Below are 12,589 nucleotides of genomic sequence, written 5' to 3'. Positions count from 1 at the left end.
ATAAAAAAAGAAAGTACCTCCTCCTTTTTTTAAAAGTCGGTTAAAATATATACTTTTAAATTCGTCTACATCAGTGATCAGGTAATTGTATGTTATTCTGAAGCTATTTCGTATTTTACTGAAATATAACAAATATTTTCGCTGATTGCGTCGTCAGTTCTTGTTCGTGTGAAATTTGAACGCATTCCTTTTGCATTCTACACTATAGTTGTAATTAAGAAACATTCTATGAATAGATTTTTGAACGTTGTAACTTTTCTTTAAAAATAGGCTAATCTGATTTAGCTAGACAAAGACAGATTACGCCGGTTTAAGTCGCCCGTCCGATTAGGGCCCTTCTGGCCTCCTCCACTCAAGCGACAGCCCAAGCCGAGGTTCGTGGTCCCCGTCAAGGGCAGTGGCGGTACGTTCATACAAGCCGAAAAGCCCGGCTTGCCTAAGGAATTCGCTACGAGACAGGAAAATACCCAAATTCACTTTTGAATATTCGCGCGCAACGAGCAATTCAAAATTTGCTCCGAAATTCAATGAAAACTCACCAACAAACAATGTCGAATTCGAGTCAAACTTTTTAATTTCATCCTTCTTGCTATCTAAATAAAGTCGTACTTTGTATAAACAGTGCGGTGTCCTTCTTGAGTGACATATAGTTCTCTCGCTTGCACTCGTGGGCTTTTACCGGGCTTTGCGCTTATCTCTTCTAACGTATGAAATTTCGTTGAAGTAGCTACATACCTATCTATAGAATTCTATAGCAATTTATATGGCCAACAAAGCCGGGCTTTAACAGTGTGAAGATAGTTACGATTGCGCGTCGCGCGAACGAACGTCGTGAATATTATTGTTAGTATGGTTTAGCGCGTGATTATACCGGTGTAATTTAGGTTAAGTTTTTCGAATTTTGTGATAAAATAAGTGTCGCGACACAGATTGTATTGTAAATTGTGATGGTTTGCTTTGTGCTCAGCGAGGAAGGTAAAATCATTAAACTTTACTGTAAAACAACGATTAATTTCTTCATCAAAACCAACTCCCGATTTGTGCAGTAAGTAACATAAACCAAATTTTAATTGTAATGTTTACGAATTAATCGATTTCATGAATGAGAATTGGTTAGAAGAAGCTTTCTGATGAAACTTGCACATATTTTGGTATTTACGATTCTTGCTAGTTGTTCTTCCACGGAGCGTGCTTTCTCAGCGTTAAATACGTAGGTACGTATTTAAGAAATACACAAGGCCAAGAACGCCTTTCTGAATTAACAATGACTGTCATTGAGAAAGAGCTGTTAATTTAATTAAAACAATCACCTAAGTAGGTACCTACTTCTATTCTGATGTTATATAATATTTCCTTCAGAAAGATCGGCGTTTTGAATTAGAATATAAATGATCTGTACAATTTTATAATATAATGTCATACAGTTTTATATAATTTATAGATATAGATTTTTAATATGATTGTAATGGTAAACGTTTGACTCAACTGTTTGCGGGCGCGCGTGAAGATTTAGAAGATTTGATTCGGTATGTTCACATTTTTTATAAGTTTTATAACGAACATAGGTACCTACTTAGTAACACAGTGTATACCTAATTCAAGAAAAGGGTACCCAGCAAACACTTCGAAAAATTTGGGCTTGCCCAGTCCTTACACCCTAGGCACGCCACTGGTCAAGGGGGGACGCCCTTGTGCATGTCGCTACCTTCAGTTCACCCCCGCGTCCGCGTTAAAATGTAGAAGCCCTTCTGGCTAACATTGAGAAACACCTTACAAAAAAAAAAGCCGGTTTAAGTCTGATTAGACAAACATAGGCTATTATTTTTATTCGGAAACTACCGAGACACAGAAATATTAATAATACAGCAATAACTACACTGTGCTATGAATAACTATTTTATAAAAAGAAAGACAAACCAACTTGCTAAGTAACGAAGAGCGACATGTCAAAAATGCGATACGATAAACTATCGATAGATTTAAGTAGTTTGTAGCCTCGTAATTAACTATTACTTAAACTAGAAATTTTTTGGCTATTATACTATATACCTATAAATTAAAAAACTTCACTTCTTCTTTGACAAGTTTTAAAGATACCAAAATCGTTGCTTTACTCCATGACGTGACGTTATTGCCATTACACGTCCTTTTTTATTTTACTCTCAACACGCCTAAAGAAGTTCCAAAAATAAAAAAATTAAGCCATATTATTATATCAGTGATAATCAACTTTCAAGCTACAACAATAATGGTAGGTAGTGTTTAAGCGTAGGCTTTTATCATTTTATGCAGCAAAAGAAAAGAGAAATGAAAAAACTCAATAGCAAATAAGCATTTATTCAAGTAACAGTAACAATAGGTCTCTTGAGCGCGTGCCGGCGGCGCGTGTTCCGCTCGCGCAGCTTGCGCGTCTCGCCCGCGCTCGCGAACAGCTGCTCCTCCTCGCGCGCTTCGGCCTCGCGACGGAGCCATTGTAGCGCGTGGAGGTTGTATCCAACCATGTCCTGGTGAAATAAGGCTATATTAAATTTTTTCAATTCTTTGGCCATGGATTTAATGAAAAACGACACAAAATTCCAAAGACTAAAAGAAAAGCTCCCATAGATTTATAAAAAGATAAATAAAATAAATACAAAAAAAAAATACGGCTGGCATCACTGGATCGCCTGCCCTACAAGTCTCAATCCATTCTTAACCAAGTGCTGAATGTTCTCGAACAGATTGCATTTATACATACAAAAAAAAAATTGTAGGTGAAGTTTCTAAATTAAGAATTTGGAGTAAGGAAATATCGAAAAAAAAGTTGTAAAAATATTACAGAATTTTATTAATTTTAAAAGTATAAATCTATACAAATAACAATGGTGAAGTTTTTTTTCTTTGAATGTGTTGATCTCAAAACTTATTGGACCGATTTCAAAAATTCTAATTAAAATTCACCGCTGAATATGGACGTGATTCCTAATGTAGCAATTACGAAAATGGGGCGGATTTCTAGTTAATTATGTTCGCGCGCGGCCAGGCAGCACGCCAGCTCGCTGTGGGCCCGCTCCACAGCACGGCACAGCTCGGAGCGCACTCACCCGCAGCTCGCTCAGGCGCACGTGCGCCTTGGCCTGTATCTGTATGAGGGGCTTGGTGAGCGCGGCGGTGGCGGCGAGCGGCGCGTGGTGCAGGCGCAGCAGGCGCGCGGCCAGGCGGCACGCCAGCTCGCTGTGGTCGCCGCGCTCCAGCAGCGTCGGCAGCATCTTCACTATCTCGCACGCCGAGTTGAACGGCAGCAGGAGCAGCGCTTCTTCTATGTCACTGGAACAACAAAATAACACTTTAAAACTCCCAAAAATCATCAAAAATGACCTAATACACATATTAATGAAACAATTGAGTTATCATTAAATCCGACAAGTTATCCTTACCTAGACCGTATTCTCCTAACTGTCTCGAGCAGGAAGTCCTCAGCGGTGTTGCAGTTGTACGCCGCCATGAGCACGGGCGGCTGTACCGGCGCTCGAGTCGCGTTCACTTCGCGCTGGAACTCCGCGCCAATAGACAGGCATTCCAGGATTGAATCAGCCTGGATAATATTGTTTTACGTATTTATAGACGAATAGCATTGACGTACTAAAAATACCTCACAGTAACTTTGTAATAACTCAGGCCCCGGAACCACAGACACAATAGAAAATCTATTGTGTAGTGGACCGATCGGGCCGCTCGGGACTCAATGGGTTAAAAGATCGTCGAATTATGTCCTGAATTAAAATATTTATCAAAATTATTTCGTGCCAGTAAGAGCGGTCTCTGACTAGCGTATTTTATTGCGTGTATACGCTCGTTTCAGTAGTAGGTACGGTACTTTTGTATAGGAATTTGAAAAGCGCGCAACAATTTTTTTGCATATGTACCTGTTATGGCCATATTTGCTCACTTCATGAAATGATCGATCATTGAACATTTCATGAAATGGTTGAATGCCTATTGGCCACATCATGATGTGGTTTGAGAATATCAATGATAAGAAATCGTTTTTCGATATGGGCATCTAAACGCGCGGTTTTTTCATGAAATAGTCAAAATTCGAGTCTGTGACTGTGACTACTTTACGATCATGTCGTAAAGCAAAACAACTTACCAGGTTCGAGTACTATGGAGTACTCGAACCTCTTTGTCGTATTCGAGTACTCCATAGTACTCGAATATGTCGTAAGTTTTTTTTCTATCTTATATTTAAAAAAATGCCTCTAAAATCTTTTGTAGTCTAGTTAAATTATGTAACTAGATTTTGTATTATTTTAACACAAAAATTTAATTAATTCTTTTTGTTTCAGCCGACTGCATTAAATGATAATAAACAAGTTTTTAAAATATTCAGATTTTTTTAAATATTTTATGAACTCCCTAGATTTTATACGATCTGCCCAAATGAGGATGACAAAATCGTGAAACATTGACGATTTAAACGATCTGATCCAACTAAGTTGGCCACATCATGAAATGCGACCATTTCATGAAATGATCAATCATTTCATAAAGTGAGCAAATCTACGATATGGCCACGACATACCTAATAATGATGTCATGACTCAGGCTGTCCCCTTCAGTTTGCAGAAAATTTTATTATGTGCTTGCTTTGCAATTAAATTTAGAAACAAAAGATTTCACGAAATACGGAATAAGTGACAGAAATTTATAAATTGAGGAAAAGCTATAAGTAGAACAATGTGACAATAAATCACTATAATGCGTCTGAGATGACTAAACATAAATGCAATAATAATTTATTACCGATAGAACTTAATCTAGGAATTGCGATAAACAACTGTAATTATGGTGACTGACGTCTATTTAAGTAATCATTCTTAAATTCTTTTGTTAGCGTTCATGACAAGAATTAATATTTTTTTTTTACATTATTGTTTTATTTTTAACAATTTATTAGTATACTTACTGCTTTCTCAGCGCCTATAGTTTTCTTTGTGGGTATGTTAATGCCTGGAAGACCTGGGATAGGGGCCTGTATAAAAATATTACAAAATAATTAAAATATTGATGGATATGAAAATAAAAATAAATTCTAACAACATCCTTACAAGCTCTGTACTGAATAGTGCGATTCTCATGAATATTTTTTTTATGAAAAAATCTTTAATGAAGAAAGTTAAAAAAATTAATTAATTATCGCAACGCATTGTGGCATTTCTCAAGTGCCATAACGCGTTGTTAGTATTTTCATTAGAGAAAAAACACGGCTTTCATTCTGTGCCTCTTTTACTGTAACCGCAGCGCATAGTGATCTATTTTTTCATTCACTAAGTCTGCGAAAAACAATTTATATTTATTTTGGTCAATACTGCAAATAAACATCGTTTCCAAAATAACGGAAGTCTCACATTTAATAGCGTATGTAATGTGTATATTTTTTAAAACAGAATCTTTACACAAGGAAGGTTTCTATGTTTTTCACTATATTTGTATTATATACTCACATGCTGTTCCCCAGTAGCGAGTCCCTCCTCCGCTTCATCAGTATCCCCCAACACAAGCGGTTCGTCTGTCCGTGTGTACAGCCGTAACGCACGGTCCGCACCGCACGACACTGCGTGCAAACCGCCCGCACCAACGGACACACCGTAACACTCGCCTGCGTGGCCCTTTACAAAAATATTGTAAAATATGTTTATTTCAAATTTCTTATGTACACTAATATTATAAAGAAGAAAACTTTGTTTGTTTGATTGATTGTAATGAATAGGCTCATAAACTACTGGACCGATTTTAAAAATTCTTTCACCATCGAAAGCTACATTATCCACGAGTAATATAGGCTATATATTATCACGCTAAGACCAACAGGAGCGGAGCCACGCGGGTGAAATCGCGCGGCACAGCTAGTGTTAAATATGTACTTTTTTTTTATAGTAGTAGCTGCTACAAATTTTCAGTTATTATTGTGATGCAAGGGACACATTCAATGAACTAAAAATCATTATCCATTCATGAGTTCTTTGATCTGCAGTCAGATATAAACCTACATGTAAAATATGTTCTCACACGTGTCAAGGTAAAGACAAACAAGTTATGCTTCTTATATTTAACTACATGAAATAAGTTACCGATATAGATCTATATATTTAACTACCTACATATTTAACAAGAATAACAAAACTGTACGTCCTAAAAATTTTAACAACACAACACACTCACATTCAGCGTTATAATATTATCATACGAGTCCCCATCCCACTGTTTCACTTTGCCATCTCTCGAGCCCGTAAAGAAGTAATGCGTACTCGGTACAAACTGCAACGCTGTGACCGAGTCGTTGTGAGCGAATATCGACTTGTGGCAGTCCCCGAAGTCCATGCCCCAGATCTTGACGTTCCTGTCTGCGGAGCCTGTGGCTATTATGTTGGAGTCGTAGCTTATGTCCAGGGAGAGTACGGGTAGTTTGTGCCCGTAGAGGGATAGGTAGAACTGAAATAAAAAAAATGCGTTAATTATTGTTTTGGGGGTAGGAAGAAATTTCAAATTGTTAACTAGGTACATATTTAGATTTTGTAGTACTAATGGATCATTACATTCTGCAATAATCCAAGAAAAAAAAATTATTAAATAGAATAAGATAAGACTTTATTTTCAATCTTCTTTGACACAATAGTGAAAAAGACAAACGTCTCTAGTTTGAAAAATTTATTTTTAGTAGAATATTTATTACACGTTCTTCGTACTTACTTTGAAAGTATCTAGAAAGAATATCTTAACAGTTGAGTCCAGTAGAGCAACAGCAATAAATTTATTATTGGGGCTTATTCTGACTGCTGTTACGTTTTCTTCTAATTCTAGTGTTCTTGTATGGAGCAGAGACAACACCTGTAATATTAGAAATATGTTTATCATCGATATTTATTACGAATATTAATTTGTATTTGCTATTTCTTTATAAAAGTTTACCTTAGCTTTGGATTCACCCGTTGGATCATCAATGAGTTCAAATTGCCATAATTTAACAGTTTTGTCAGCTCCTCCGGAATAACAACCACGCTGTAACAATAATATTTCACTTAATTCTTATTGTTGATACTTACGATTCATTTTAATAGGTAATGTTTGACACTTCATCACAGAATACATAATAGTAGCTAAACGCTACAGAACGGACACTCTCCGCCTCCCGCCAAAATTAAACACTTACCTCACCCCGCACGATCAGACATGTTATGGTACCCATTTCCCCGCAAGGACGATACCAACGACGTCTTAGACGAAACGCAACGAAGATTGACAACATTAATCAAATTGACATAAAGTAATTTTATTATTTTGGATTTGTGATTATCGTTTTTCGTAGAAAATGGTTAAATATTGTATTTCATCAGAAAAACGCGAATTTTTTTTTACGCTAGTCACAAATGTGCCAACCATAAAGCGTTAACACACACATTTGCAGTCTATACAGTGTGACTGTCAAAACAATCATTTTGTATGGAGTGTCCGGGGTGTGACTTCATAAAAATTCAACGACGTAACCTTGTAACGGCGGCTAGTTTCTGGTATACTCACCATATCCGGTGTCAATCCGACCGCATTGCACCCTCCTTCATGCGCCGGCACCTGCTCCAACACCGTACCAGCGGCCACATCAACCAGCAGTAGTGCTCCGTCCACACACCCCACGAGCGCATGACGGTCGCCGGGAGCGAAGCATGCGCAAACCGGCCGCCCGGACGGCACGGGGACTGTGCGGAGGCATGATTGGCTGTTTCTGGAAGTATAAAGGAAAAGTAATACATAAAAGAATTTGCTATTTATTTAGTTATAATATTTATTGCAAAAAAATACAAAATGTAACCATAGAAACAGGACATAGGACGCAAAAGGCAGTTTTATTGCTTACAACCAATTTCTTCTAAGCAACAACATATAGATAGGGAGGCGAGGTAGCTAAATGGCGTAATTCAACGGCGTCGTCGAGACTTATCAAAATCGAAAGAGAAAATAATTTCGAAAAGAAAAGCTTCTATGGTAAAAACCATTTTAGCGGTGGGTTTGGCGTGTACGGATTTTCAAAAATGTAAAAAAAAACAGTTACTTGGGCATTCTCGAGCGCGTCAGATATTCATACTACGTATGCCCCAAGTGCCTCTGATAACAACGGTATACTAATCTGCCGGTTTGCGTGGTGGGGCTAGGCATATAAATTCGTCAAAAATGCATAAAAAAAAAATTTACTCGAGCGCGTCAGATTTTTGGAAGGGGTGCTAAGTAGGCCCCAAGGAAGCTCCCCTTAAAAAAACTGACGATTACGGCATGACGATAAGCTACGATGAATTTTTGAAAATGCAGAAAAAAAAAGTCCTTTTGAAATACTCGAGCGCGTCAGATTTTCATAGGGGAGGTTTATCTCGTTATCCTGAAAGCATATGTTCTTAATCTGAAAAAAATGTTGGTGGGTTCTCTTAATCTGACCGAAAAAGGTTTGTGGGTTTCTTTTTTTTAATCATCGTTATTTCATATCAATTTATCTTACCACCCTCAGTTTTCGAGATATAATTAAAAAAACCGGGAGTTTGAGTTTTTATGATGCTTCAAGTAAAAAAAGTTTTAACTTTGGACAAAAATGAAAAGAGACCTTTTTTTGTAAAATAAAATTACCTTTTTTGTTTAATTAAACTTTTTTTTTTGGAAAAAGTAAAGTTCGCGACTTATATGCTGCAACGCGTTTTTCGGAAGTCGAAACGGCTCCTCCAGACTTCTGGTCATGCGGAAACCGGCAGATTTTGTATTTTTAGTAAGTTTTAGATTATATTCTTCAAAATAAAAATAAAAAAAATCGCGCTCGAGAATGCCGGATTAACGTTTTTTTTTTACAAATTCGCGACCCTATAACTCGGCGGCGTCAAGGACTTATGGTCAGATTAGTTAAATTTAGTCTTAAAACACTAAAATCAACCCCCAATATCTTCATCTGACGCGCTCGAGTATTTCAGACTATCGATTTTTTTTACTAATCTGATCGTCTATCCTAGGCGCGCGTCACTACATATAGAGCTAAATAGTTAACAAGGTTGTTCTATTAGGTCTAAGGTATCTCTCATATCTTAAACTGCCACGCTCGAGTATTACAGAAAATTCCCCTCTTCGCCTCCCTATCTAATATGTACATTTTGATCGACGATATTTATGTGACCTACTAGTGTAAATTATTGTATTATATCTAATACCCAAACTGCTTAAGTGTGACTATGATAGAGCAAAAAAATTTAACAAATAAATAGATAAAGAAGAAACTGAGTTTTATTTGCTTTAACACAAATACGACAATTAAAAATATTAAAAATCTATTATAATATCATGTTTACCTATTCCACAATTTGATGGAGTCAGCAGAAGCTGATAATATAGCTAAGTTATCTGAGCTCATTGCTACACATCTAGGCTCCTTTTGATGACCAGGTAATGTGATTTGTTTTAGACATTTTACTGAAAATAAAAATCATAATTTAATTAACTGAATTTGTGTGTAGATAGAAAATAGTTCTATTAATTTCAAAGATACACAGTATAATTGTAAGCATGGAAGTTTCACAATAAAAAGTCGATAAAAATAACACTGTAATAAAAGTTACACCTACCCTCATTTGAACCATTTATATCCAAACTATGCAACTCAACACAATTAGAAGCTAGAGTAGCTCCTACTCTCAATTCGCCGCTCATTCCTAATAAGAGTGTCGTTGACTTCAATTTACCAGATAGTTTCATAGATGGTAATCTTTTTACTTCATCTGACAATGTTAATATTTCAGACACTTCTATTATGTCTTCTGACTCTGCTTGGCTTTCTGCCTGTTTCCTGTGCAAAAGGATGTTTTTTAATGATTAGTAGGCACAGGCATTGATTAGTGGGTAGATAGAGGAAAAAAGCCAGTATAACATTAAAAAAACACTTGCAAGGTTTGAATTAAAAGATTTTTCTTTTAAAACTATACCTGTGACATGGTAAAAATAAATCTTAAATGTAGCAAGTATGAAAACCCACTTACGCAAGTTTCTTTCGTTGCTTCTTTATCCGCTTCGTCATTCGCGCCTTAGCTTCGTCATCCGTACAAAATGCGAACAATTCCAACAGGGAATCCGTTCCAAAACATGCGAGTACCGTTTGCCCGAGGTCTGTCGCGAGACCGACTACACGACCTTTACCCCCTCGCACTAGTGTACCCACTTGATGACATTGTAACACCTAGAATAATTTAATATCATAGAATTTAATACTGAAAGATACTAAGTTTTAATATTTGACACATAAGGTTGGACACTTTTCCCTTTTTTTAAGGAGTATTGTAAGCTGGATAATACTGTTAGTGTTTAATAATTCTATTAAAATGGCCTGACCAACCAAAATAAATTAATTTTCCCTAATCTTACATTAAAATTATTTTTTTGCACTATTAAATGTTGCAAGTTTGCAAACAGAATTAATATGGATAATTTAAATAAATGTTATTTTTTAAAGTTTCTTTGTGCATGTGCCCTGTGCCGGAAATAAATTACTATCTTAAGCTATTATAGACATGCTTTACTCTTACAGAGCTATCTTCAGCAGAGTCGCCATCTTCCAGCTTCACAATCTCAAGTTGCTGAGTGATCTTATCCTCTTCCTTCACTTTATCAGTCCACACAAGTTTCCACACTCTTAACTCTTGATCCATTGTACCAGTTACGAGATACCTTTCTTCTTTTATTAGAACTGCTGACCATACCTTAAAATGCATTGAAATTTATGAAATATGAATTAACAAATTGATTGTATTTTAAACACAGGAAAGTTTATATAATAGTATCAGGCCGCCCCGGCTTCGCCCGTGGTACGTTTTTCGCAATAAAAGGTAGCCTATGTCCTTTCGCGGGTATCAAAATATCTCCATACCAAATTTCATGCAAATTGGTTCAGTAGTTTAGGCGTGATTGAGTAACAGACAGACAGACAAAGTTACTTTCGCATTTATAATATTAGTAGGGATGTACAGTACACCAAAACTAATAATGCTCATGCAAATCTTCGTAATTGTCGTATTTCCAAAATGTATTTCATTTGGCTAAACAAACTAAATTATGCAAGAAGAAAATGCATTTCACCACTCTATATACATATCGTCTTCGGACGCTCCGAGCATATGACAGTTACCGAACTTTGACGAAGATTTCTATGCGCATTATCACTTTTGGGTACTGTACTTGCATATTTTTTTTAATAAAGTGTAGTTCTCAGATCTCTAACAAAGATATTTAATCAATTGAGAAAGAAGAAGAAATTAAAGTAATGATCATACCTCCATCTGATGTCCACCAAGTGTCTTGAAGCAATGCTTAGTTTCAATGTCCCAGAACTTCACGAAGGTATCTTTTGAAGAGCTAACAATACAATTCTTACCATTAATGAAAAGGGTGCTCGTTATAACACCCTTGTGCCCACTGAATCTAGCTATACCTGTTTCTGCAACCACATCCCATAATATAACTTCTGTATCCTGTAATTACAATTATATAATTGTTCGTATATACTTTTATATTTTTAACTGTCATTGATTGGAAACTTGCAAAAATAGTATGCAAGAGACTTGACATATTTAAAATAAAATATTCAATCATTAGAGTTATTAAAACAGCATTAAAATTTATTGGTTTGCCAAACTACTGAGTGTTTTTGAAATGTTTAAACAGAGCAATAAACAAATAATTTAAATAATTAAAGCTCAAGAATATTAAAAAATAATTCATAGATATTATAGCATTGCTAATGATGTGAGCATATTAAGTTACACTTACTTTTGAACCAGAAACGATTCTATGTCCTTGTTCATCATATTGAAGGCATGTAACGGCTGATTTGTGTCCCGCAAACACACAAACCAACTCATTATTTGTCAGATCGTACACATTTATATTACCATCATTGTAGCCCACAGCCATATGATTACCCGTTGGACTTGCAGCAATTTGAGTAACTATTTCTTTCTCACCAGTTATAACTTGAGCCTGTTAAAAAAATATTTAACAGTCCTTTTGAAGGGTAAATAAAATCACAAAGAAGCAAAATAGATCAGAAAAGCGTCAATGAATTAATGTTTTTCAAAATACAAACTAATAATTACCTTTTCCCCTAATCGCATATCCCAAATAATAACATGCTCACATGCACCAACTGCTATGTATCTTCCAGATATTCCATTAAGAGTTACATGTATGCTGTTGCAATCAGAACTAGCGACCACATTAAACGTTCCACTAGGAGCATAACGTAAATATTGCTTCGTTAACCCCATTTTTTAATATTTTATGAAGAATAACCAAAAATTAAACACAATCACAATGCCCACATTGTTTTGACTTTTGACATTGTCAAAATTGACAGTAGATATGTACAACTTTGTCAACGTCAAGTTTGGTAACATAGACATGATCATAGATTAAATTTTAATTTAAATGATCGCGCGCAAGAATACAATGTGAATACAATTTATGTTTATGAGAAATAATCTCCCTCTTATGTATCTAGAATATTATCAGAAATCAAAGACGGTTAAGAATC

General features: G+C 35.9%; 1 protein-coding gene across 1 annotated transcript; it reads right to left on the bottom strand.

The window, feature by feature from the left end:
* Nucleotides 1-2,339: 2,339 nt before the first annotated feature.
* On the bottom strand, nt 2,340-12,399 carry LOC123695825 (WD repeat-containing protein 3). The gene is made up of 16 exons (XM_045641764.1): nt 12,153-12,399; nt 11,827-12,036; nt 11,331-11,528; nt 10,587-10,760; nt 10,044-10,240; nt 9,633-9,853; nt 9,360-9,480; nt 7,561-7,762; nt 6,952-7,041; nt 6,733-6,870; nt 6,205-6,474; nt 5,487-5,651; nt 4,949-5,014; nt 3,417-3,574; nt 3,084-3,306; nt 2,340-2,504 (listed from the first exon to the last, which is right to left on the bottom strand). The coding sequence occupies exons 1-16, from the start codon at nt 12,321-12,323 to the stop codon at nt 2,340-2,342; spliced, it is 2,769 nt and encodes a 922-aa protein (XP_045497720.1). The 5' UTR covers nt 12,324-12,399.
* Between the last annotated feature and the right edge of the window lie 190 nt (nt 12,400-12,589).

This window comes from Colias croceus, chromosome 11, assembly GCF_905220415.1.
Source record: "Colias croceus chromosome 11, ilColCroc2.1".
Taxonomy (NCBI): domain Eukaryota; kingdom Metazoa; phylum Arthropoda; class Insecta; order Lepidoptera; family Pieridae; genus Colias; species Colias croceus.
This window is presented reverse-complemented; position numbering and strand designations above follow the sequence as displayed.